We start from the raw sequence: 21,819 nt of genomic DNA, 5'->3' as shown, positions 1-21,819 counted from the left end.
ACAACCTACCTGCCGAGTTCCTTCAGAAACTGTGGTCAAGTGTACCGAGAAGAATTGATGCTGTCTGGAAGAAAAAGGGTGGTCACACCAAATATTGATTTGATTTAGATTCCTCTTCTGTTCATTCACTGCATTTTGTTAATTGATGAAATAAACTATTAACACTTCTGTTTTTTAAAGCATTCTTAGTTTACAGCATTCTTTCATACCTGCCTAAAACGTTTGCACAGTACTGTATATCAGATAAGGAAAATGACAATTTCCTCCATATTTATTCTGTTATTGACCTCCTCCCTTCTCCGTCTCTGTTGCAGTATGACAGATTAAGAAAGCTCTATGCAGAACTCGAGGAGAAGCTGGAAGCATCGGAGATCCAGATTAATGGACAGTCTGCAGAGTACAGAAGCCTTCTGCAACAGAAAGATGTATGTACATTTGTATTGATAATGCAAGCATTTCGATGATGTCTGCTCAAATATATCCTTTAAGAGAGAAAGGTCAAAGCTGTGTCTTACCCCATATTTACATAACTAAATAACATGTCTAGTTCAACTCAACAGAGCTCAACAGTCCCGCCCCTCCTCCGAGAGACCTTGGGTTCCGGAAGTAAATTTCCCATTCATTTCACACATTGACGTCTGAAAAAATCCGTATATAAAGAGTTTTAGCCCATGCCTTAGGCTAACCAGCTCCCACGTCACTCATAAACATACAACATAACATTTAGAGTGAAAAACGAACAGAAAATCCCCCAAAAGTGTGAGAACAGATCGTGATTCGTGCAGCGTCGTAAATCCTCCTGAAACTGGATTATCTTGCGCATGCTCACAGATCGGGTATCGACAGCTCCCCCTCCTCACCTGCATGAGTTCCACCAATCAGATGCATCTCTGGGGATTGTTCGAGATTGTGGGTAATTAAGTACTTATCCAAGACATCACAAATAAGACATTTATCTAAAAACAAGGTTAGTACCCCATGAACTTTTGGCATCTATATGAGCATATACAATCGCTTAATCATGTGGTAGCTGGTTTTAAGTCTACCATCAATCGTTACGATTTTATGGCTTATACTCCAATTGTCAATGGAGAAATTGCATTTTCTTGTTACTTCCGGAACCTGCTGTGGGCGACACTGTTGAGCAAAATATACCACCTACCTCAGCTTTAATCATAAACGGTCCATATACTTTCTGTAAGAAACCCCACAGGAATCTCTGTGCACTTTGTTTCACACAACAAAACCTAAGTCTTGTCAAGACAGTATGTGGCTGTGAAGCTTATGTTAGTGCTCGGTATAATACGGCCCTAACGCTTCCTCCTTCCTTCCTTCCATCCTCGTAGGTAGAGATCAGTCACCTGAAAGCTCGGCAGACAGGCCTCCAGGAAGAAGTCCGGACGCTGCAGCTGTCGGCTCAGTCTGCCTCCGCCGGCCCCGCCATGCTGCCTGTCACCACTTCTTCCTCAACCACTACCTCCTCCTCTGCTTCCTCTTACCTGTCGCGGCCCTTAGGGGCCCACCAGGGCTTCCACGGCGACGAAATGGACCTCAGTGACGTCATCTGGTCGCAGCAGGAGATCAACAGGCTGTCAACAGAAGTGGTGCGTCTGGAGGCAGAGGTGGTGCACTGGAGGCAAATGTCTCAGGTAATGATGGAGCAGGAGAGATGGGTCTGGTGCAGGGAGTTACACCTGGGTCATTCAGTTAAAGGAATAGTAATACACCATTTTCACTTTCTAACCAGTGTTTCCTCTAGCATTGGAATGGGGGACGCCCCCACCCCCAAAACAACCCCACCTCCCCCTGAAAGAGTGACAAAATTATATAATTATGGTATATATTCCACACACGGAAAAACAAAAACCAAATAACAGATGTGCGAGATACAGCTGGTTCACACATACCAGCAGCGCCCAACAACCTTTTGGGGGAGAGTCGTCCCCCCCCCCCGGAGAACGTCCTAGGGGAAACACTGCAAGAGTTAGATAAGAGAACTGATGCCCCTCTTGTTTCAGATGGGAAGCTTAGCTCAATAATTTACACAATATATCTTGTTTATAAAAACCAATGTGTAAAACACATCGTGCCTGGATCTATAATAATAACTAAGCTTTAACCCTTGTGTTGTCTTCCCGTTAACCATGAACTTGTCCTTCCAGGTCAAAATAAAATAAACACTTTTTTGTGCTTTTCCAATGTTTTTGTTGCTTTTTCTGATTTATTTGTCACTTTTTCTAACTTTTGGCGCTTTTTTTAAAACCTGAGCTGGTTCAATAATAGGTTTTACACTTATTCCTGGAATTCATGGTCAAGAAACCTCATTTATATAAAATTATACCTTCGTTTTTAGTTAAAAAGGCAGAAATTACTTTATCATTTTGACTAATAGTTAAGATCAGAGGATGTTGAGTGGATCACACATGGTTATATGTCAAAGTTTAGTCCGGATACAGTTTTGAAACCATAAAAAAAAAAAAAAAAAAAGATTTCAAAAACACACAAAAAATTCATTTACAGTAATCATTAATTTTACCTGAAGAACATATGTAATCATCCATGTTATTTTTGGGCAATTTGGTTGAAAGAAATCCATATTTCTGATATAAAACACTTTGAATCGGGTCAATTTGACCCAAGGACAACACAAGGGTTAAAGGTGAGGAGATACGCTGGCCATCCCCCCCGTTTCCAGTCGTCATGCAAAGCTTAGCTATCTGTCTCCTGTTTGTAGCTTCATATTTACCATACAGATATGAGAGTCGCATCAATCTTTTCATCTAACTCTCGTTAAGAAAACAATGAAACCTATTTCCAAAAATGTCCCAACTATTCCTGGCCTGGTATTCAGGTATTCCTAAACTAAAGTATTGTTTTTACTATAGCTAGGTCACCTTAATGCCTTGAAAGCATGTTCCTTATTATCAGAGACTTTCAACTAAATGCTTTTAGTTTTACAGTTTTTGTTACCAAATGCATCATGATTGCTACATAGATTCCAGATTTTTATTTGCCATTTTGTGCATACACCAAACAGTCCAAGCCCATAGGAATTTTTGTGCAGGCTCCTCGAGTCAAGTAACAAGAAACGCACACCGACTAAAATAGGAAAATGGTATACAAGGTACATAAAAATAAGACAAAAACACTTTGATACTATACAAAAGAGTGCAAACAAATATTAACATGGAACAATGTGCCAGATGCTAAAAGGTTTAGACAATCACGAGAATCACCATTTTATATTTATTTTAGTTCATCTGGATTGTTTTGATTTGGAAAACATCTTTATGACACACCAAGCACGTTAAAAACACATGCTGAGAAACCCCAATGAATAGCTGTACATTAGTATAAAATAACCTAGCTTAAACTAAACTTTAATTTACTTACTTTAATTCCGTTTGTGTTTTGAATGAGATCTGATTTTGTTTTTATTTCTTTTTATTACAGGCATCAACAGCAGCAGGAGCTGGTAACGGCGACCAGGGAGAGATTCTCAAACTTCAAAGAACTATTAAGGTGAATTTTTCTTTGTTGCCAATATAAATAATATTTTATGGAAGAATCTTCAACCTTAGGCTGCAGGCTAGTTTTTATTTTTTTTTACATTAGCAATGGTTTATATGACAACGTGTATTTAAAAGGGGTGCTCATATTACCCTACTGAAGGGGTGGGAAAAATAATCGATTATTAGATGCATCGCAACTCTCTCTAGAATGATTTGATGCTCAATACAGATAAGTTCATTATCTGCATTGAGCATATTGAGCAATAATAATGTTAGTAATAATATTAGTAATAATATATATAGTTTTTAAAGGCATTGATTTTTAAATTTCAAAGTTACTGTCTCCAGACATGTACAAATCAGAAAACAGAGTGACTGAAAGAGGATGGGATAATGGACAACTTAGAGTTTAGGCAAGAGTGAAGAAAAAAACACAAAAATGGTCTAATGGGGGAAAAAAAATGAATATGCACACATGATCTAATAAGACATACATGAAATAATTTGCCAAAACACATACCGCTGTTGATCTACTTCCACATTTCATCTGACCACCTCATGTTTCATGTTCTCTATCTTTTAAACAAGACTGAGCCTCTGACATGGAAGATCACTGTGAAAGAAGGTGACTCAGCATGTTTAAGGCTTCAGCATGGAATGACTACAAAAAAACAACCTCGGGAGACAAAACATTTCATTACAACTTGTGTGTGACAAATACTGCATATGTCAAAATCTAAAAAAAACTCTGATTTATATGTATATTTTTATACAAAAATGTAAATATCACGCATGGAAATGTACATAAAAAGAATTGTTGCATCGAGATGCATCGGTTTAGAATCCAATCGTTGGTCTCTGAATCGGAATCAAATCGTGGTGCCCAGTGATTCCCACCCCTAGAAGTTCCTCATCGCTCTGTGGAGCTTTGTACCAGTCAGCGTTGTGTTCACAGTTTGTTTATGATGTCCCCATGTTGGAAAGTTTCAACTAATGCCGGTTTAAATCATTTAAGATAACATTTTCCACAGACGGCATTGACACTGGGACTCTAACCTTGATGTAATTGCTGCTTTGGAACAGGAGCTGCGAGAGGAGATGAGCCGTGAGGTGGATGAACACCAGCATGAACTGGCAGCTCTGCAGGACGCCCAGCGACAGAAGATGGCCGACATCACACGCCGGCATAGAGAGGACTTAGCAGAGTACGAGGAGAGGATAGAAGAGCTGGAGGAACAGATTCAGAGTGGTAAGCCTAACTTTTGTATTTGTTAGGGTGGCTTGTGGAAAAGATATAAACTCAGAGATTTTACTGAAGAAATCGTGGCTTTAAAACCCCCAAAATGTTGAGGTGCACAACACACACAATGAACCCCGTCCTCCTTCTGCCCAGGTGGTAGTCAATCCTCTTCCCCATCCGATGCCTCCAAGCTGTCAGAATTCCAGAAAACCATAAGCTCCCTGCAGGAAGCAGCAGATCAGCGGGAGAAGCAGCTGGCCGAGCTGTCTGCCAGTCTGGAGGAGGCACAGACGAAAAAGGCGTCCCTGCAGCAGGAGAGAGATGAGGCCCAGGAAGAAAACACGGGGCTGCTGCAGAACTACACGCGTCTGCAGGCCTCCGTCGCCGAGCTTCAGACTCGAGTACAAGAGCAGGAGGGGAAGTCTCTGCAAAAAGCGCAGCTAGAGCTCGAGATCCAAATGTTGAGAACAAATCTTGCAGGTTTACAGTTATTTAACTTATTTTGATTTTATGCTGAAAACAGCCAATGAATACTTAACATTGAACCGCTTAATTAAAGCTATTCAGTGTTGTCAGAAACTCACTTTGCTAAAGCTGATTGTGCTTCCTTATTTTAATGCAATACTCTTATTTTTTTTTTCGTATTGTAGCAACCTCAAATCAATATTGCATAGAGGTAGAATATTGTCATGGATATAAGCCATATGAGGTTTTCCCCTAATGATTTACATGCATATTGATTTCAATTTCTGCTTTCCAGCTGCAGAAAATGAAATAGAGCGACTGAAAAGCCTGGCTGAGGTAAGTGTAAATAGAAATAATGAATCATGTTGAATATTTATAATGTATTTAGTGGTAGATTTTCATGGTTTAATCCCCTCGTTTAATGACTTATCTTTGATATCTTTCTTTTTTGGTAAAATTAGGCACAACCAAAGGAAGAGGTTGAGCATGCAGACATCTTAGAACTGAACACCATTATTGCGACGTTGAGGGAAGAAAAGGAAAGTCTAGAACAAGAAAAGGTTTGTTTATCTGATGCAGTCTGAGTTTTCCCCCACAGGCTTCAACATATCTGTATTAGCTTAATTGATACAATTATTGCATGTGTCTGTATGCACTTTTTTAGAGTAAATGAGTCCCTTGTGACATATAGAGTAGCAAATGTGGAGTCACTGGTTCCTGATATAATGGTTATAAGAAGACAGTCTTAATGACTTGAGGTCTATTGGATTATATACTGTATAAAACAATCCTGAAGTGTAACGCTTTGTGTCTTTTCACAGCTTAATCTGCAAGATAGACTAGAAATGGCAGAGAATCAAATAGTTAGGAATAATGAAACGGTGTCTGGTGACCCCGAGTCCCTGGAGGATCTAAAGGCAGAGCTGGAGAGAAAGGCAAAGGCCCTGAGAAACACTGAGGAGGAACGGGACACTCTGATGTCTGAGCTGGAGGAGCTAGACCGGCAAAATCAGGAAGCAACACAGGTCTGACTGACCATGGTGGCCCTCGATTATCTACTAATAATCCTAGTTTTTTTAATATAGCACTTGTAAAACTCTGTAATTACAAAGTGCTTTACAATCAGCAGGCTTAAGGCAATACACTGAGTCAAAAAATAACAGTTCGGAGGAATTAGTTACAAAGGACAAATTAAAATACCCAAAACACATTTATGTACACATACATTTGCATAGTACATATACATGCACATTACTGTTATGTTATTTTTCTTATGTTCACATGCAGGTCTAAGGGCTACAAAAGTTTTATGTACATAAGACTACAAATGTTTGTTTTTTTTTCAAACCAATGACATCGCTCACATTGTGGTAATATTAAACTCTGAAATGATACCTACCTAACATACTACTTACTTATTTAGCATACTGACTGTAAAGGCACAATGCTAAAAAGCAAAACATTTCAAAACTAAGCCAAACTAAATCAAGCCAAAACATGAAGAAGTATAACATTTAAAAATGGAAAACTTGTGGAAACCCTTCACAACAAAACACCATGAGGACAATTTAAAAAAATGTTCTGATTTTTACTTTTGGGTTTTGTTTCTGCTTTTCCTGTCTCTAGCACATGATCTCGGTGAAGGAGCAGCTCTCTGGACAGCTGAAGGAGGCCGAGGCAGAACTGACGCAACTGTCTGCACAGCTGAACACAACCAAAGACCAGAAGAGGGCACTGGAGCAAGAGCTGGACACGCAAAAAGAGAAAACTAGCCAGAGCGCTTTCACACTCAACGACCTGCACATGGTCAAACAAGAGTTGGAACGGACAGTGGAGGAGCTGAAAGACAAACTGGGACATGCACAGGAGCAGAGCAGGGGAGCACAACGGGAAATCACAGAGCTGAGGAAGTCTGTTCAGGAGCTAGAGGAGCGATCTTCTGTTGCCAAAGCAGAACTGGATCAGTCAGGGGAGAGAGGAACGGAGGCACAGGGAACTAAAGAAATACTAGCAGGGAAGGAGAGGGAGTTGTCAGACCTCAGGAGAGAATTGGACGAGATGAGGAATTCTCTGGAGAAGGCGATGTCTGAGGACTATGAGTTGAAGATGGAGATAAGAAGGTTGAAGGCAGAGAAGGAGCAGGCTCTGGGTAGAGCTGAGGAAGTGACCAAGCAGATAAAGGAGAGCCAGGCAACTCTGAACAGGACAATGCGGGAGAAGGACACTCGTATTGAAGCTCTAAAGCTGGAGAAATGTCAGCTAGAGGAGGAATTGGGTCAGACCGAAAGGACGCTAACGGAGCAGGCGAGACAGTACCAGCAGACCATCGAGGAGTTGACTCGAGCCCGCTCCATGGATGCCTCTGCTTTACAGAAGGAGCACGAGCGAGCCATCAAACTCAACCAGGAGAAAGACATGGAGATAGCTCAGCTGAAGAGAGACATGGAGCAAGTGGCGTCCGACCACAGAGACACCAACGAGATGCTTTCCATCACAGTTTCAGGGCAGAAGCAACTGACCGATCTGCTGCAGGAGAAGGACGTCTTCCTGGACACTTTGAAACAAAATGCTTCCGATTTGCAGCAGGAGATGGAGAACCGTATTTTAGTCTTGACAAAGGAAGCGGATGCTTTCAAACTGTTCCTGGAGGAGAAGGACAGACAGTTGGGGGGTATGAAGGAGGAGAACAGTCATTTGAAAGAAGAGATCGACCGACTCAGGGATCAGCAGAGCAGGCCGCCACCTCTGACTGAGCCCCGGACCTTAGACATCATCACAGAGCTAGAGACAGAGATCACACAGCTCAAGTCCTCCAGGAATGGTCTAGAAGAGGAGGTCCAGACTCTGAGGAGAACCACGGAGGAGCTCCAGGCCTCTGTCCTTGTGTCACAGCAGTCCCTACAGGCTCAGCAGACTGAGCTGGACCAGGCTCACGCTCGCCATCAGCAGGTTACACTTAACTACGACAGACTCATCCATGCCAGAGACGAAGAGATAGCCTGCTTACAGCACACAGTAGATCAGCTTAGTGACAGTGGCGTTCGTGCTGACTTCCCCCTTGTGCAGGGAGAAGTCATCCTGCAGGAGGAGAAGACCCATACTCTGAATCAGGAGAACGGCAACGAGAAACACGACTTGTCTAAGGGCGAAATAGAAAAGCTGGTGAGAGGCATCAAGGAGAAAGAGACTGAGATCAGCCAGCTGAACGAGAAGAACCTCTCGCTGACCAGACAGCTGGATCAGCTGGCGGTGTCTCGCGACGAAATGGGCAAACTGTCCCAGATGGTCCTGCAGAAGGATCTGGAGATCCAGGCGCTCCACGCCAGAGTGTCCATGGTCGGAGGGGGTGGACACAGCCAGGACGTCATGTTCCTCCAGCAGCAGCTTCAGGCGTACGCCGTGGAGAGAGAGCAAGTGCTTGCAGTGCTCAACGAGAAGACCAGAGAGAACAGCCAGCTTCGCTCGGACTATCACCGTCTCATGGACATCATGGCGGGGAAGGAGGCGGCACTGTCGAAGCTTCAGCAGGAGAACCAACGCCTCTCCAACATTAGCGATCCCTCAGGAAGCCAAGAGATGTTCAAGGAGACCATCCAGAATCTGTCCCGCATCATCAGGGAGAAGGACATCGAGATTGACGCGTTGACCCAGAAGTGCCAAACCCTGGTGACCGTCCTGCAGTCCTCAGTGGGGGATTCCAGCTCCGGCTCCGGAGGTGTCAGCAGCAACCAGTTTGAGGAGCTGCTGCAGGAGAGGGACACACTGAAGCAGCAGGTGAAGAAGATGGAGGAGTGGAAGCAGCAGGTGATTACCACGGTCAAGAACATGCAGCACGAGTCGGCTCAGCTACAGGAGGAGCTGATCAAACTGCAGGGTCAGGTCTCGGCCGACAGCGACTGCAGCTCCAAGCTGTCGGTGGACTACGCTGGACTGATCCAGAGCTACGAGCAGAAGGAAAGGCGGCTTGGGAGTCTGAGTCAGGAACTGGCTCAGGTCCAGCAGACCATCACCCAGCTCAGCACCACCAAGGACGTCCTGCTCGGCAAACTGGACAGCGTCGCTGTTGTGTCTGGACAGACTCCTGACGTCGTAGTTGCTCAGTCCAGTGGCCCTTCGCTCACGGCCGACGCTCCAAGCCGCCAGGCGTCTCCAACAGCAAACAGTGACAAACCACAAGAAGAAATTCTCCGATTGCGAATTCAGTTGGCTGAGAGGGAGAACATGATAAGGACTCTTAAGGAGAACAACCAGCGGCTCTCGAACTCGGCGTGTGCCACAGAGAGCGAGCAGAGAAGTCAGGCCGAGGATGTTCGGCTGGTCAAAGAGCGGCTGGAAGCCATGCAGAGGTCTGTGAGGGAGAAAGATCTGCTAATCAAAACCAAAAGCGACCAGCTGAGTCACGTCAGCGAGGCACTACGCAACCGTGAGAACGACAACGAGGTGCTGAAGCAGGCGGTGACCAATCTGAAAGAGCGGGCTCTTATTCTAGAAATGGACGTGAGGAAGCTGAAGGAAGAGAACGAGCTGGTAGCTACGCGCTCTCGAGAGAAAGAGTCCGAGTTCAGAGCGCTGCAGGAAACCAACATGCAGGTTTCCCTCCTGCTGAGAGAAAAGGAGTTTGAACTGAGTGCAGTGAGTGAGAAGTCTGCAACTGTGGAGAGGATGCTAAAGGACAAAGAGCAGGTTAGTGGGTAACTAAAACTTCAGAATGATTACGTTTGTTTCTCTTTAATTTTTATTGTATTGTTATGACTGTAATAGGAACACATTTTGATACTTTTGGTAGTGAGCTGAGCTTTTTTTTCTAATAAAATAGAATTTTTTTTTGTAGAGAATCTGTCTTGTGTAGCTTAATGCAAGATGCCAACATTTATTTTGTTGTCATTTAAAACTCTTCTGATGAACACATGTATCCAGAAACGCTGATGAAGACTGGAAACAATGCTTTTCTTTTGTCCTTTATTCTTCAAACGGTTCCATTTGTGGTGTACTCTGTTGATGATGTAATGCAGGGTAAGTCTGGTGAGCTGAATCAACTCCTGAATGAACTGAAGTCCATGCAGGAGAAGGCTGTGGCGTTCCAGCAGGAGAGAGATCAGGTGATGATGGCACTCAAGCAAAAACAAATGGAGACCACTGCGATACAAACTGAGGTAGGAGGACAGATGATACTCACTCACTAGCCTTTCATTTGAACTGTGAATATATGAATCTGTGTTTGCTCACTACTGGGTTTTATCTGCAAGTCAAATTCAACGCATGCCTTCTACGGCATTCTGTCATCTTTTCTTGTTTGGCTAAAATTTTTACAAGTTGTCAATCCATGTTACATTTATTTAAAGTCAACCGAAAAACACGTTACCCTGCTTGGATGTGAAGTTAATCTCTTGCAAATTGTATTTAAGTAGAAGAATCTTGCAAGTTTGGTGTATTTTTCCATCATCACATTACTTTGTTGTACCGTTTTACTTAAGACATGTTAGACAATTAGTTCCTTTACTAGAGTGTGGCCTCCTTTGCCATGTTGTCCAGTAACATAAACATAGAAACAGCATAGAAACAGTAAAAGTTCAGGAATCAAAGTTACTGTGGTATTATCTTGCTCTACAAATGGAAGGATGTTTCGGTTTCCTTCACAGCTTCAGCATGTGAGGGACAAAGAACAGCGTCTCAACTTGGAGCTGGAAAGGCTGCGGAATCACCTCTTGGAGATTGAGGACTCGTACACAAGAGAAGCCCTCAGTGCAGAGGACAGGGAGACTGAACTACGCAGGAGGGTGGCACTGCTGGACGAGAAACTGGCCACGTCCTCGAGTGCTGTGGAGAATGCCAGGTTAGCATAAAATAAAACAAATGTGTATTAAATAGGCGCCATGGAGTTTTGTCTATTTCTTCTTTGGCCGTTTTCTTCATTTTTGCTGACAGGTTTCTCTAGAGAGCCGCCCCTCCCTACGCCCCCCCCTCCCTACAGCTTGGGAATAGATTTTTGGCAGCTCCTATGTTTGCTTGTGTCTGATTCCTCGCTCAGTCAGTCTGCCGTTTCCTCTTTCTCTGTTCCCCCGACAATTCCTTTCCTAGTTCTGCTTCTTTTTTGCCGGGCCCGGCCATGACAACAGTGTAAAAAAACTCCATCGCTACCTTGTTAGCCGGTTTCCTGACATTTTTTCTGCTCTTTGGTCCTCTGGCTCCAGCCAACAGGCCAGCATGCAGGTGGAGTCTCTGCAGGAGCAGCTGAGTGGAGCGGTGAAGCAGAGGGACGAAGCCCTCATCCATCTCAGAACCTCCCAGGAGCAGGTCAACCAGTATGCAGTGTCACTCTCCAACCTGCAGATGGTGCTAGAGCAGTTCCAACAAGGCAAGTCAGCGGCTTCAACATGACGACTCTGGTAGTCTAATAGTGTCTAGTATTTTGGTTTTACAGAGAACCTTGTGGTAGTGATGATGAGGCAATCTTGTAACGCAATCTTGCAATGAAATTCCATGTAACCTGTAATAATTGTCTTTTCCCCCATTAGAAGAGAAAGCCATGTACTCGGCAGAGCTTGATAGGCACAAGAAGGAGAAGGACGAGTGGAAAAGAAAAGCTCAGAGGCTGGAAGATCAAGCATCCGCCCTTCAGGTAAACCAGCAATCAATAACAGATCAGAGAAGTCATTCCCTTTTATTTACATTTGACACGTAGCAGTAGCAAGGCCACAAAGTAACCACATATGACATATTTCTTGATGACAGCTGAAGCTGTTGTTATATGAAAGCCATAATAGAGCGCCATCTTTTTTAACGGTTCTGGTTCCAGAAGTGTTTTTTTCCCCATTCAATTTTTTTAATTGAAGTTTCAAAAATGCCTCATATAAAGAGTTTTAAGCTTGATACCAAGCCAGACAGCTACAAGATGCTCCTGAATGTAAAACATTTGATTCTGTGCACACAAAAAAACATTTTGAAAAAGGTACAAACTATAATAGACTTGAATGGTACAAGCTCGATCTAGCTGCTTGCACAAGTACTGAAAATGTTTCCATGGTCACTGCAAGTTGGACCAATCAGAGACGTTACTGTTGCCCATAGGATTGTTGGTAGGTGTAGTTTTTCTCCATAAGATTGCAAATAAAACACGTTTTTCTGTATACAAGTTTGATTTCATACTGACACAAAGCTTTTAAAGGAACAGTAACTTTTGTTACACGACCTCGTAGCTTGTTCTCAGTCTGCCTCGGATGTTTTAGACATGCCTAATGATCTAAATCCTTATGGAGAAAATCAACCGGATTTTGATTTCCAGAGCCACGCTGTTGAGCTCTATAACTGACGGTGTTCTCCCTCTCCCTCTGTCAGATCAACCTCGATGAAGCCAACGCTGCTCTGGAGTCAGCGTCGCGCCTCACCGATCAGCTCGATCTAAACGAGGAGCAAATTGAAGAGCTGAAAAAACAAGGTGAGCAGCAGCTGAGCTGTTTTTTTTTTTTACTCCTACACGTCTGCTAAGGGAGTAATAGAAATGTTTGACAAAACTCCCTATAAACGTCTGCCTTCTATTTTTACAGCAAAATCAAAGTATCTTCACATGGTTGCAATAATGTCGGCTTGGTTTAAAGACCACTGTACCACTTTCTTTTCAAATGTTGTGCATCTGCCATCCTGCGCTGCCTTTCTCTGGCCCAGGCAGTCTGAGAACATTGACTTCTTTTTTCTTTCTCCCAGGCTTATGTTTTCATTTTAGTGTGCCCGTGTCCTTATTATAGTCCGAATGCATGTGAAACTCTAGTCGCCTCCTGGGTTATGTTCTCCTGTGTTATTTTTTGTGTCACCCTCAGCAGATTTCACTCTTATCACTCTCTGGCTTGGCCGTTACATCACAGTAAATTCTTAGACTGTTTCTTTTTTTTCACCCCTCTCTGCCTGTCCAGACATTGCATTTGTTCAGACCCGATATGAAGCCATATATTTGCTTAACAAATCAGTCACCTATGGAACATTTACATTGGATCTATTAATAGTTGGGTAGCCGTGCGAATGTTCTGATCCACAGCCTCGCCAATGAGAGGATAACGTTGCTATGTGCCACATAGCCCCGGTTTTTGCCTCTCAAACATTAGAAGCAAAGAATCCAATATTTTGATGAATAAATACCCGATGACCTTGCAACTCAGAAGCTCACTTAACAAGTCTTAGAGCTTTATTCTCTTACAGCAGTATTTCCAGATTCTTTCAACCACCTGGAGGGGAAAAAAGTTCTGTCCGCAGCACAATATAAAAAGATTTTAGTGTATTAGTGTCATCAATTATGTTGGCATATATTGACTTTCTAACATTTATATTTTCATCCAAAAAAAAAAGTTCATATTTTGCTTGTGTTGAGCAAGGCCAGGTCCAAGTACTTGGCTAGGCAATATATTCGCAACATGAAACGGTTGGAAGAATTTCTGTATCATATGTATTATATAGCCATCCAGATGGTGAGAAAATTCTTTGATGCTTCTGAAATACATTCAGAACAGCAGTGAGTTGTTAAACTACTTTCTGAGTTCATCAAAGATTGTGGAGTATTTCTTTTTCTTAAAATCGGCCGCTTAGTGCTCTGACTTAAACGTTATGAGCTACAGGGACATCATTTCAGAAGATTAAAAAAAACGTGTGTGTGTGTGTGTCTGTGTGTGTCTGTGTGTGTCTGTGTGTCTGTGTCTCAGTGGAAGTGAGACAGGAGATGTTGGAGGAGGCGCAGAGGAAACTGATGAACCTCCTAAACAACACGGAGGGGAAGATAGACAAGTGAGTTCAGTCCTATCTGGGTTAAATCTTACATTTTAATTTTAGTCCTCTAAATGAGATTATAATTAAGAACACTTATGGTTTTTCGTTATTACTCTCCCATAGTTTCAAGGGATTGTAGAAAGTCAAGCTGCAGTGTGAAAATGTTTTTACATACATTGGAATATTTTTCATAACAAAACGTATTTTGATCAAACTTGGCTGGACGGGGCAGTGAGTAAAGTGGGCGGGCCGCCCTGACCCATTACTCATTACGCACCTGGGTCCCGCCTGGAACTGCAGCTAAGAAGGTCATGTATCTCCAAGTTTGGGGATATTTCATTGTTTAAATGAAATAGGTGTTTTTTTATCTACATAAACCATTACAAAAGCCATTGACCATTACTGCAAAAATAAATTGTCACAAAACTGAAAATAGGGCTGTTTTAGCTCCTGAAAAGTTGGAGATGGCTGATTTTCACAGGACAGCCACAATTTTGGGAAAACTATGTATTCTCACGCTTTGTACAGCCCTTGAATTACTCCAAATAAAGCTTGTGCTTCTCAGTCTCCCTGGAGAAACACATTAAACAACTGAAATGAACACGTGTATTTGTAATGCAGGCAGCTGTATAGAGATGGGACTGAGGTCTTGAACTGCCTCATGCCTTATTATTGATCTTGTTCTGTTTCCAGAGTCCTGATGCGTAACCTGTTCTTGGGATACTTCCACACACCTAAAGCCAAGCGTTCCGATGTGCTGAGGCTCATGGGAAGTGTTCTGGGACTGAGCAGAGAAGATGTTGATAAGGTGAGAGCGTCCTTGACTCGTATTGAAAGTATTTACCTAAGCAATCACATATTCACATAATCATGTTTTTAGGCAGCAACTGCTATTAATAAAAAAAAATGTATTACGGTATAATGGCATTAACAGTCAGTGAGCAATGTTTGTGGCATTGTGCCTTATTGGGAATAAATGAATGACGCATCACCACACTAATACATTAAGTGTATAATAATTTCATTATATACATTTTTATGTATTTAACAAATACACGTACTATTAGTTTAGTATCTTTGGTTGGGCCACAGTGTATATAAAACACAACGTAACTACATACTAGAGGTGGGAATCAGTCGACACCTCCCGATAGGATATCATCACGATACTTATGCTACGATACGATATTATTGCGATTTTAAACATATTGCAATATTCTGCAATATATTGCAATTTATTTCCTTTTTTCCAACTTCAAATTTTTTCCAATTTCAAATGACGTCCCCAAAAGGAAACTTTTTTTCCTTGCCCTTTCCTTGTTTTTCCTTGCCCTCTTGCCAAATTCTTTCTCATGGGGAAATGTTGGTTCTCTGTAAATTAAAGAGCATGATCTAGACCTGCTGTATATGAAAAATGTCCTGAGACTGACTTAAATGACAAACAGCGTTGGCAGGCAAACGCTTGCCGACATAGATAGATAAACAATTAACAAGATAATTGCTAAACAGAACTTCCAAAACTCTTTAAAGGCTTTTGGCCTAATCCTGAGGCAAGTCCAGTATGTACATAGTGTCCCTGTCCCAGGTCAGTCTTTAGACAACCGACTTTTGTTTAATTAGTTCAACACGTCCTGCAAAGATAAACAGTCAAGCCTCAAAACTCGCTGTTCTTCTGTAACATTTAACTCCGGCAGCCCCTGAAAATCTTCTGTCCTGAAAACGAAAGCATTATCTCATCCAGATCGTCTGGCAGGGGCCCTCAGGGGCTCCGTCCAACTATTCCAGAGTATATTACCCAATACTCTTACAGGAAAACAGAGTGAGTGGGCAAATGCGATTACAACTCCTCAGAAGACCCTTTTTTTATTGTGTTGGAGGTTGTTCCATTTCTTTTTTTTTCATCTCTCCCTCAGCCCCTGTTTATGCTATTTAAATTTTCCACTCAAGCCTTATTTACGGCAGCCAAGTGTCCCACAAAACCAGACGACTTTTCAGGCTCATTGGATCGGCTAGTATCCCCTCTCTGCTGCCTTTTTTAACCCGAAGCTGTGAGCCGTACACTCTATATATGGGGTCCCTCAAACTGAATCCAATTGGGGCAGATAATTAGGGAGTATGAATGACAGTGAATAATAAAGCCATACGAGTGTGGACTGTCAGCAAAGAGTCTGTATATAAGCTTAACCAGTGAGTGGATCCACAAAATAATTTTCCAGAAAGTGGTGGCAGGCAGAAAGGAAACCAAGGGCAATTAGAACTGAAATAATCTGACTGCCTCTTTGAAAACCAAAGTAAAACTACTCTATAAAATTGTCTAAATGAACTGTATGAGACTCTTAACATTTACTGTACCTGCGCTCTTGTACTTCATCAAATATTAGGTGTCTGTAATGATTTGGAGACTTTCTAGGAATCCAATAGTATTTGTCTGCACTTCCTTACCTCCCATCTGCAGATGTTAGAGGAGGACGGACGGCACGGTGTCACCGGATGGATGTCGAACTGGCTGGGAGGAAGAGGGGCACAAAGTGCCCCAAACACCCCCCCAAGGCCCACCAGTGGCCAAGGGTTCAACACGGTAACAAATTCCTCATTCAGATGTTTTAAAACAGAGCACACTGTTTATGCTTTATAGAGCATGCTATACCCTAACACAGCTCTAACTCTGCTTTTTGTTGTATAATGGGCACGGACCACACTTCCCAGGACTTTCTTTCAGCACGTTATCACAAGGCTACAGACATGGAACCAGCATAACTTCCCTGCTATTACAGAGAAGCAAAGCATTCACACGGTCTCTATGCTTTCCCAGAGTGAAAAGAGAAGAAGAAAGCATAATATGCACACCATCAATTGCAAAAATGATAAGGGAAATTCTCATGAAATGCATAAAAATAATCCAGACATAACCTGACACGCCTGCAATTGAGAAGCAAAGTATTTACAATGTCCGGTTTGCATACGTACTCTCTGTTGCTGTGTAACACAGTCGCACAATGCTCCAGGGTGGCCAACATGGTAACAAGCAATGTGTGCAATTCACTTGCACTGCAAGTTACACGGCAGCATTGTCACACACATGCTCTGAAACACTTTGCATCTATCTATGTATTAAAAGAAATTAAAAATGTTTGCTCCAAACATGTAAAAGTATTACTACCTTTACTTTAAAACATAAAGTCACCTATACAGCAAGAACACTGGAGGTAAACAAAGGGAAGAAAATGAAGTATTTCCAATGTAAGTCCTGTAAAATATAAGTGTATATGTAAGTGTATTCTACTTTCTGTCAAAGAAACATTTCATTTTTATAGAAAGAGCATTCAAAATAATACATTGCAACATATTTACTTCTTTTAAAATATATTCACTTCAACACTTCAAGAAGTAAAAAAAAAAAAAAAAAAAAAGGATACATATTACTGTTTATGTGTTAACATGTGCCCTTCAAATTAAGTCACAGCAGCATACACACTACCCCACAAACCCAGAATTTGAATCTAGCCACTGCAGTATTCATACCCACCTGTGCTGGGAGACAGTTATGGCAGCAGAGTAGCTGGTAAAAAAAACCCATTCAATTCTTAATCTGGCAATTGTGTACTCCGATATGATGTTCTTGAAAAGGACACTGAATCCATACCACAGTGCTCTTCTGAAGCTAACTCTTCATTTTGGACTCCTTGTTTTAGTATGGAAAGCAGAATGTCCTCTTGAAAATACCTCAGGAATTCAGCAGCAGCGATGTCACACTGTCCTGTCCTTTTTTGTTGTTGCAGTCATTCTCCGAGATGTTTGTGAAGTTCCTGGAGATTGAGTCGACCCCTTCGATGCCCGCACCAAAGCTTCCATTCCAGGACTTCAAGCCTCTAAACGCCCCCCCTCAGGGTAGAACCGGCGGCGCTGCTTCCAGCGGTGCTGCAGGTAAACAACCCTCCAGGATGGTTCTTCCTCTCGTGGGATTAATCAGTCATGTCAAGACAGGAGGCGTTGTTAGTAGTAGTAGTATTTATTTTGCACAGTAAAATCAAGGCAACAGAAACACAAGAAAAATGAAAGCTTGTGCAGGTGAGATTAAGAAAACCCTAAGGGACTTACAGAAATCTCGCCTAAGCAAGTGAAAAACAAATGTTCCGTAAGCAATTACTAACTGAATTCTACAATCTAAAAACTAACTAACTAACTAAGCGTGGAATTAAAAGCTATGAATAAGGTTGGCCACATGAAACAACAAGGGCATACAGAAATAAAAGAAAATAGATTGTTCTTTCTCATCTTTAAAACACTTCAAACCTTATTCGTCCACCTCTCTCCTGACAGGAGGCGGAGCCTTCAGCAAGCGGCCCGGCGAGTCCAATCCTTTCCTGGCCCCCCGCTCTGCTGCGGTGCCCCTGCTGGCCGGTTCCAGCTCTGGCGGCTCAGGAGGTCACCTGCTCATGAAGCCCATCTCTGACAACCTGCCCACCTTCACACCTGTGCCCGTCTCAGCCGAGGCCAGCGGTGGCGCTGTGCTCAAAGACCTGTTAAAGCAGTGACCGGTCCCGGAACCAGTTCCAGATAGACATCTTAATTCATCCATCACAACTTTACACTACGCAGACTTGAGATATTTGAGCAGTTCTGCTACTTATTGCTGCTCTTTTTCCTTTTTTTCTTTTTCTTTTTTTAAATAAAAATGATCAGAGAATTCTTAAAGGCTTAATAGTCCCCTTTTTTGGGTTTACTAAAACAAAATTTAGTTTTTTTATATTCAGTTTTACCTGCGGTTACTGTTCTATGCAACACTCTCTCTTAACACAATCGTCTCAACTTTATTTTTGCGTGTTGATCCACAAGTTGAAAATAATCAAAGGACTCTACATGCAAAAAGGATGAGATTTCAATTCGTGGGTCATTCATCCAGTATTACAGAAACACCGCTGTTGATTTTCATAGAAACAGCCCTTTCTAGTATGAGTTAAGCCTTCTTCATTGCACCAGTTCTGAACACAAGTGACCGTGTAAACTTGCTGTGTGCAGTTCTATCCATGTGGGGTTGAGTCCAATCATCACCTCTGTTTGCAAGAGTAAACGTCTCCCGCCTTTCAGTTTCCCTCCTTCGACTTGCATTGAACAACTTTTATTTTCTCGTCTTCTGAGTCCTTTTTTGTGTGTTTCTTTTCAACATTTCAGTGACTTGTTTCTGATCCAGGACTTGCCTAAAATCTCTGGCAGCAGTAGTCTGCGTAGAGATTTATGTGGTTCAGTACATCTGTTGAAATCATAAAGACATTTTTGCTAAATCTTGTCTTTTCCAGACGACCAGACTGTGATATGCAACAAGCATTGTAATTATGGCTGTAACTGCAGATTGTGGTAGATCAGAGGCTTGAGACGGCTCATATGTTAAAGTACTATTATATAGTTATATATATATATATATATATGTAATGGGTGGCGTTTTTTTTCCTATTTATAGGCACTAAGGAATTTTGGAAGATAAGTGCCTGCATTTTTGCTAATTAGATAGTTGTATAATCAGGATTGTAAATGGTTAATATAAATATATATTTACAAAATGTAAAAACTGCACATTTAAAAGGTTTTACCTGACCAGAGCTGGCCAGTGCACAACTGAGCTGCTCTACATTTTTGTATAAACATCCATCAGGTGCTGCAGAAGGAATGTTACAGGATTTCTCCAGGTGTATTGATCCAATCTAAAAACTGTAAAACTGTAAAATAATTTTTGTAGAAGTGAAATCTGAAACTCAGACGTGTCAAAAAAGGAGTTGGATTACCTTGAACTTGGATGATCTTTAACCAAGGTTAGTATCTGTGATTTAATTGGAATTTCAAATCAAATAAAGGAACTGCTGCTGACCCTTTACTGCTGGGCGTTTGGTCTTTTTTTTTCTTCCCTCTAACGCGCATTCAGGCAAACCAGATGTGGCTACTACAGCGTGGATCGTCTGCGCCAGATGTGCAGTGTCATTCAGCTGTATGAGGATGGGGGTCGGGGGCGGGGCTGCTGTTTATGGTATTAGGACAACAGACACCCACTGTGTATGCTTTATGCCTTTTTCAGCGCTGGAGTAGCAGCTTGTTGGAGTGAGTGCGCCGCTGTCTTTGCGCTCTGACCGGAGGGGGCTGGCTCTTCCTGATTGAATCCAGCTGTTGTGAATGTGCTCAGAGGGGGCCAGTCAATTTGCATTGCTAAATAATGTGTAGAGCCGACAGAGTGGAGCAGAAACAGACCAGTCCATTTTGAAAAAGGCATTCCTGCGACACTTGGTCAATGTACCCGAAGCTTCAGCTCCACCAGACAGCGGTTAATGAGAACCTGGTCTCGGCTTTCGCGTAAAGGCGCATAGTTGGGGGGTAGCGACAGACTTGCAGGGTGGTGGCGAGGGCATCTAAATCTTTATTTTGAGAAACCATAAAGCATGCTTTTTGAAATACGTGGCTTCAAGTTTAGCTCTTCTGCAAGGTCAGTAATCTGTCTTTTTTCTTTGCGCAACGGAGTTAGTTGAGTTGTTGCTTTCGTCATGTGTTTGAATGAATATGGAACGAGCTGCTTGGACCGAGTTCCTGGTCTTTGCTCGTCTCTAACTTGAATTTCCCTCTTTGCAGGATGTTGGCAGCTCTGGTATTTATTCTGCTCTGCATCCAGTCTGGACATGGACAGGTAACACAGCACCTTCCCTCAGTGTTTTCATGGATTTCATTCATCCAGACCTAAGGGTCATGGTCTGGAAATGTGCCATCTCATTTTGATGTAGTGAATAGCTTTAATGATCAAAGAAAACTGTGATTAAACTGTCAGAAAGTCAGCATGGCAAAATGTAACATACAACTTCATGCTTAAATCCTATTTCATGGATAGTTTGTCAGAGATTTCAAACACTCAAAGAGCTTCTTGATCATCTCTCCTCAGACCTGCACAGAAGGTTTTGCCTATGACCGCAGGGCGAGACAGTGTGTAGGTGAGTGACATCTGTTCTTGTGTTTTGATACCCTGTGGGCATGTCATAGGAGACACTTTTATAGAGTAAAACAAAGTGGAGTGGGAAGAGAACTGAGTTCCCAAACTAACCTAATGACAAGCGAATGGATCACAAGCCCCTTGATGTTCTGGATGCAGGAATGCCCTTATCTGTGCGCCGCTCTGTATTCCAGATGTGGACGAGTGCCGTACCCTGCCAGATGTTTGCCGAGGAGACATGCGCTGTGTGAACCAGAACGGAGGCTACCTGTGCATCCCGAGGAGCTTGTACAACCAGCCGTACAGACCGGAGACCCCGGCCCTGCCTGAGTCAGTCTACCCGGACCCATCGGGCGGAGACACCTTCCTCCCAGGTCTTCCCAGGTCTGTGGAACCCAGCTACCCCAGAGTGAGGACCACTGCGCAGTGCATCCTGGGATATACTCCTGCAGAGGATGGCACCTGTAATGGTGAGTGATAACTGCACACATAAGTGCTCAGATCCTTTCATAACTGTGAGTAAAAGTGCCATTACAACAATGTAAGAACACTCTACTGCAAGTAAGTCATGCAATCAAAATCATACTTACAGTAAAAAATCACAAGTATCAGCAGAATGTGCTTTAAGAATTAGAAAAGTAAAATTAAAAAGTGAAAGTACTTTTTTGACCTGTGACTGAGACATTACAATGAATGACATAAATGTGTTATCAGTACTTTTAACTGCTTTACATAGTTTGGTATTTTAGTCCAGGGGGTCACAAGCTAAATCTAAGGTGTCCTGAGATGGTTAATGGAATGAAGAAAAAGCTAAGTTCTAAATGACACATTTTTTAGTTGTACTCTAATATTGTTTTTTGTTGTAAAATATTGGATCACATCGTTGG

General features: G+C 42.4%; 2 protein-coding genes and 1 long non-coding RNA gene across 3 annotated transcripts in view; 2 read left to right on the top strand and 1 right to left on the bottom strand.

The window, feature by feature from the left end:
* trip11 (thyroid hormone receptor interactor 11) overlaps positions 1-19,837 on the top strand; it is a 27,970-nt gene extending 8,133 nt beyond the window's left edge. The window contains exons 3-21 of the mRNA XM_032499694.1: positions 315-425; positions 1,347-1,649; positions 3,454-3,522; positions 4,596-4,761; positions 4,906-5,232; positions 5,513-5,553; positions 5,679-5,777; positions 6,039-6,242; positions 6,844-9,900; positions 10,230-10,370; positions 10,857-11,050; positions 11,409-11,572; positions 11,733-11,836; positions 12,553-12,652; positions 13,905-13,986; positions 14,662-14,776; positions 16,424-16,546; positions 17,748-17,892; positions 18,289-19,837. Of these exons, the coding sequence (XP_032355585.1) occupies positions 315-425; positions 1,347-1,649; positions 3,454-3,522; positions 4,596-4,761; positions 4,906-5,232; positions 5,513-5,553; positions 5,679-5,777; positions 6,039-6,242; positions 6,844-9,900; positions 10,230-10,370; positions 10,857-11,050; positions 11,409-11,572; positions 11,733-11,836; positions 12,553-12,652; positions 13,905-13,986; positions 14,662-14,776; positions 16,424-16,546; positions 17,748-17,892; positions 18,289-18,503 (5,760 nt within the window). The 3' untranslated portion in view covers positions 18,504-19,837. The remainder of the gene's footprint in view (positions 1-314; positions 426-1,346; positions 1,650-3,453; positions 3,523-4,595; positions 4,762-4,905; positions 5,233-5,512; positions 5,554-5,678; positions 5,778-6,038; positions 6,243-6,843; positions 9,901-10,229; positions 10,371-10,856; positions 11,051-11,408; positions 11,573-11,732; positions 11,837-12,552; positions 12,653-13,904; positions 13,987-14,661; positions 14,777-16,423; positions 16,547-17,747; positions 17,893-18,288) is intronic.
* LOC116669740 (uncharacterized) overlaps positions 2,246-21,819 on the bottom strand; it is a 26,573-nt gene continuing 6,999 nt past the window's right edge. Inside the window, exons 2-4 of the long non-coding RNA XR_004326844.1 lie at positions 13,376-13,384; positions 12,741-12,742; positions 2,246-2,263 (exon numbers count right to left, since the gene is read on the bottom strand). This is a non-coding gene — a long non-coding RNA (uncharacterized LOC116669740). The remainder of the gene's footprint in view (positions 2,264-12,740; positions 12,743-13,375; positions 13,385-21,819) is intronic.
* The window catches only part of fbln5 (fibulin 5), a 16,506-nt gene continuing 14,675 nt past the window's right edge, over positions 19,989-21,819 (top strand). The window contains exons 1-4 of the mRNA XM_032499733.1: positions 19,989-20,437; positions 20,581-20,635; positions 20,885-20,933; positions 21,127-21,402. Coding sequence (XP_032355624.1) covers positions 20,394-20,437; positions 20,581-20,635; positions 20,885-20,933; positions 21,127-21,402 — 424 coding nt within the window. The 5' untranslated portion in view covers positions 19,989-20,393. The remainder of the gene's footprint in view (positions 20,438-20,580; positions 20,636-20,884; positions 20,934-21,126; positions 21,403-21,819) is intronic.

This window comes from Etheostoma spectabile, chromosome 20 (assembly GCF_008692095.1).
Source record: "Etheostoma spectabile isolate EspeVRDwgs_2016 chromosome 20, UIUC_Espe_1.0, whole genome shotgun sequence".
In the NCBI taxonomy this organism is placed as follows: domain Eukaryota; kingdom Metazoa; phylum Chordata; class Actinopteri; order Perciformes; family Percidae; genus Etheostoma; species Etheostoma spectabile.
Note: the sequence above shows the minus strand (reverse complement) of the source record. Positions and strands in the feature narration are given on the sequence as shown.